At 43.9% G+C, this 4698-nt stretch overlaps 1 protein-coding gene across 2 annotated transcripts; it reads left to right on the forward strand.

Moving 5' to 3' along the window:
* The first annotated feature begins 20 nt into the window (after nucleotides 1-20).
* PIGBOS1 (PIGB opposite strand 1) lies at nucleotides 21-3055 on the forward strand. Of its 2 annotated transcripts, none has more exons than XM_069982576.1 (2): nucleotides 21-159; nucleotides 2298-3055. In XM_069982576.1, the coding sequence occupies exon 2, from the start codon at nucleotides 2333-2335 to the stop codon at nucleotides 2495-2497; it is 165 nt and encodes a 54-aa protein (XP_069838677.1). In that variant the 5' UTR covers nucleotides 21-159; nucleotides 2298-2332; the 3' UTR covers nucleotides 2498-3055. The 2 variants fall into 2 exon arrangements, with proteins under 2 accessions (XP_069838677.1, XP_069838686.1); XM_069982585.1 differs by having other exon boundaries at nucleotides 2301-3055.
* Nucleotides 3056-4698: the final 1643 nt, after the last annotated feature.

Raw genomic sequence — 4698 nt, forward strand, 5'->3', positions numbered from 1 at the left:
GACAAAATGGCCGCGCAGTACAGCGGCTAACGTGCGATCGCCGGCAATATGGCCACATGTGTACATGCACGGGAGAGACCGTAGAAGAGAAGGCGAAGGTCACCCAGATCTCTGTGCTGCACTGATAGATGTCCAGGAGCACGTGACTGATCGGTGGAGGTAGGAAGGATCAGTGCCTGCGTGTCTCAGCTAGGGAAGCAGTGAACTACGTAGTTTTTAATTGATTTGCTAAAATTTATATACTGCATATATTTTTTATGGGTACTTAAAGGAGTACTGCAGAGATTTTTTTAATCAGCTGATGGCAGAAAGTTATACAGGTTTGTAAATTGCTCCTTATTTTTTTAAATAAAAATCAAAGTCCTCCAGTACTGTACTTCCTGGAATATTCAGTATTCCTACCAGTCTGACAGTGCTCTCTGCTACCACCTATGTCCATGACAGGAACTGTCCAGAGCAGTAACAAATCCCCATAGAAAACCTCTTCTGCTCTGGACAGTTCCTGTCATGGACAGAGGTGGCAGCAGACAGCACTGTGTCTGACTAGAAAGAATACACCACTTCCTGCACAACATACAGCAGCTAATAAGTACTGGAAGACTGGAGATTTTCATTTAAAAATAAGTAATTTGCAATTCTGTATAACTTTCTGACCAGGTTTTTTTTTAAAGACATTCTTTTTCTCTGGAGTACCCCTTTAATTCTCTTACATTTTTTTGATACAGTAAAGCGTTTCATAATGGTGTTTTTATTTTTTGAAGTGTAATATGCCTAGCAGTGTATTTTCTCACAGGTCAGCCTCGGTTTCAGATATTTCCCTATAAAAAAAAACAAACAAACAATATGGGCAATGAGGGGCTTAAAAAAAAAAAAAAAGAATTTGCAACTCAATGAAAAAAAGTCTAGATCTAATGCCAGTGTACCTATAGGTGGGTGGTTTTTCCTTACATACCTAAAATGCATATACTTATCGTCTCCACAGACTCCACCACAGAGAAGAAAAGGGAAGGGGTTGTTTGTGGAATATCTACTGTCATTTTGACAAGAAAATAGTGCAGCATGCTTTCATATAGTTTTTTAAGGGAATGTTTACACTGAGCAATAGGTGAAGAATTTCCTGCAAAATCCACGCTTAGAGTGCCTTCACACTGCAGATCCATGTAGTGTAAAGGTCTATGGGTTACACATCTGCAGCGGAATTTTCATTCTGCTTCAGATATGTAACCCGGCCCCTTTAACCCCCGCAACATACATCACCTGCTTCAGGCTCCTGCTTGCTTCGGGGCCTCCCAGCATCTTCCAGCTGTCTGCCAATCAGTGTGCTGCCCCGCCGCAGCGCACTGATTGTCTGACCACTGGGAGATGCCGGAGGGCTCCGAAGCAAGCAGGAGCCTGGAGCAGGTGATGTATTCTCCAGGGCTGCTCCCGGCCCAAAGCATACATTACCTGCTCAGCACTGCGGCTGTGTGTAAAGCTCCCCTCGCTCCCCATCAGCCAATCAGTGAACGAACGGCAGCACTGATTGGCTGATGGGGAGCCAGGAGCTTTACACAGCCGCGGCACCAAGCAGGTAATGTATGCTTCGGGCCAGGGATGCGGGGGTTAAAGGGGCCGGGTCACATATCTGCAGTTGAGTGAAAATTCCGCTGCGTGCATGTGACCCCATAGACCTTTATTATACCAGGATCAGCAGCGGATTTTGCTGCAACTCGCAGCGTGAAATCTGCTGAGGATCCGGTACGTGTGAAGGCGTATTTAATGCGTATTTCACCTTTAATGTATGTACAGAGAAATGTCCCATCGTGTTCAGTGGGATTTCTGTTCTGCTGTTCACCTGGATTTTACATGCGTAATGGTCCACTGTGGATCCACTTTCACCCACAGAATTGACATGTAAATTCTTCGGGCAGATTCTGCTAAAGAACTCTCAAAGAATTCAATGGAGCTTTGAGTTTCCACTGTCTGCCTGTAGGCCACAGATTATGCGTGTAATATGTGTTGCAAGCATCCTTTGCAACGTTGTCGGTCCCCTTTTACACAGCACTGCTGGCAGCAGTCATTTAACCCTTCCAATGCCATGATGTAACAGGCCCATACAATTCTTTGGAAAAGGTTTGAAGCTAGAAGCCAATCTGAGTCACCTACAATAAACCTGTACATAGTCTTGGCATATTCGCACAATCACACAGGACCTAATAGAATTATAGATCCCTGGGGTGTAAAACATGGCCACATTTGGATAGATATGCTTTTTTTCTTGCTGTAAACTATCATTGACTTCTGTTTTTAATTCTCAGCAGGTATTCAGAAAGATAACATTGTCACACCCAGGATGTTTGGCAGACTTCCCTTTGGCCAGCTCTTTCTGGCAGTGGTGTTAGGAGTTGCTGGCGGTGTATACATCTATAAGCCTCTTTTTGAGCAGTACCGGTTTGAGCAGCAAGCCTCACAATCTGACGTCACCGCCACAGACTCTGCGAAGAAAGAAAATGATTGATGTCTTTGGGCTGACTGATAAACTGAAGCAAACACATCATAATCCACAGAGGCCTCTCTTCACCTGTTTGCTGACTTGTATATGTCTAAATGAGAGATATGTTCAGTTATTGATATATTTCATAAAAAGTGAATTGTGGCATAACAGAATTATTAATAGTCCATAAATGTAGAGTGGAAACTCCAGCAAATATTTTTCATTACAGCTTCTGGATGTGCAGAGCAAAGGCCTAACTCCATACCTGTCTGGTCCTAGTGTTTGCTATACAGCTGTACAAGTGTATATGTGGACCAAAGTTTTAGCCACACAGGCTGAGGCACATGGGGAACACACATGGACTGATAAGCTGAAGGTTGACTAAGAGAAGTTGACATGCAAAATGATTGCTGCTTACCACCTCTGTCCAGAGCAGTAGCAAATCCCCCATAGAAAACCTCCCTGCTCTTCAGACTGGAAAGAATACTACTTCCTACAGGATATACAGCAGCTGATACTGGTAACTGGTACTTACAGTCTGTTTGTGCTACTATTTATTAACAGCAGACATGATGACCTACAGTGATGCTTATGTGTATTCTTTGCAGGTCTGGTGTTGTCATTGCCATTTTTTTTATTTTCAGGGATCACCTTAAAGCTAATGTACCATCAAATACAGGTCTGCTTTTTTTTAAATCCGTAATTGGCGCAGGGGCAGTGGTGTGGTCCTTTTTTTTTTTAAAAGCAGACTTGGCGCCAGTCTTTTTCAGAGCATTGGCCCGCCCCAGAGCACTGGGTGCAGACCCACCGCTCCCAGTGTGATGAAGCCTCTGCTATTCTAATGGAGCCGCGTCACAGAAGGGAGGGCATATCACCACATGGGGGGGGGGCTGCCCTCAGTGCTTTGTGGCGGGCTGGTGCTCGGAATGCACAAAAAGAGAATACCAGCACTTAGGAAATAGTCCCTTTACTGAAAAGTACCTTCACCCCCTGTCTGGCCCTATTGCATCTCTCAAACAGAGAAAACAAAAGGAATGAAAAATGTATACAAAGAAAAATATACATAGAAAACATACAGCGGGCAGCACTGTAGCCTTGCAGCACTCATGTCCTGGGTTCACATCCCACCAAGGATCTGCCAGGAGTTTGTCTGTTCTTCATGTTTGCGGGCGTTTCCTCTGGGTACTGCAGTTTACACGCACATCAGAAAACATACAGATAGGTTTAAAATTTAGATTGTGAGCAGTAATGGAGGCAAGGACCAATCTGAGTGATGCCAAACTATGTAAAGTGCTGCAGAATAAGTTGATGCTATATAAATAAAGAATTATTATTTCAGATAAAGAAATGAGGGCAGACTTACCATGAGCAATACAGTTCTGTATTGTATGGACCAAAATTTAGATAAGACTTTACACATTGTAATCTCACTTTATCCCAGGAAATTCTGAGACAATTCATGTTTTTGTCTTTTAGCCCAGCAGATGGCAGTAGAATATAACCTTTTATAGAGTTACAGTGCAATTAAACGTAACACAGCACTGTGAGAGCCGTATATTTAGTGGGAGAGGTTTTCCTGCACTCCTTTTACCAAATGTTTTATCATCCAATGTACAGAGTTGTGCCTTGTTAAAACCGTTAAGGCTACAGATTAGGCTCCTGTAAAATAGAAAAAAATCCTATACATACCCTCCTCGCTCTCCTGCTGCCACCAATGTGGGTGTCGGTCCACTGTTACACAGCACTGCTGGCGGCAGTCATTTAAACCTTTTAATGCCGTGATGTAGCAGGCCTGTGAAGTGTCCGATCAGCACCCCCTTCTCCGCAATGTGACTGCAGTGGGCTGATGGGTCACATCACAGCCCAAGGTCCACACTCACCCTCCTGGTGTCTCTCTGCTAATAGAGTCTGGCTCTGCGCTATAATGGTATAAAACACACAGACCGAGATGACTGCAGCAGGCCTGCACCAGTACAGGAGCAGGGAATCCAGTATTGGCGCAACGGAAAATGCGAACAGGAGCAGAGACATCAGTCTATTGCGGAACTCCCTGCTCCTGTACTGTAGTAAGCTGTCATACATATAATATATGCATGTCTCCTCACTACCCCCCTCCTCCTCCTTGAAGAGCTTACAGTAACATAACTGTAATAGAGCAATGTATTGAAAACACATTTTTTAGTTTCCGGAATATCCCTTTAATAAAAGCATTCTGAACATACAGA

The sequence above is a fragment of the Dendropsophus ebraccatus genome, chromosome 1 (genome assembly GCF_027789765.1).
Source record: "Dendropsophus ebraccatus isolate aDenEbr1 chromosome 1, aDenEbr1.pat, whole genome shotgun sequence".
Taxonomy (NCBI): Eukaryota; Metazoa; Chordata; class Amphibia; order Anura; family Hylidae; genus Dendropsophus; species Dendropsophus ebraccatus.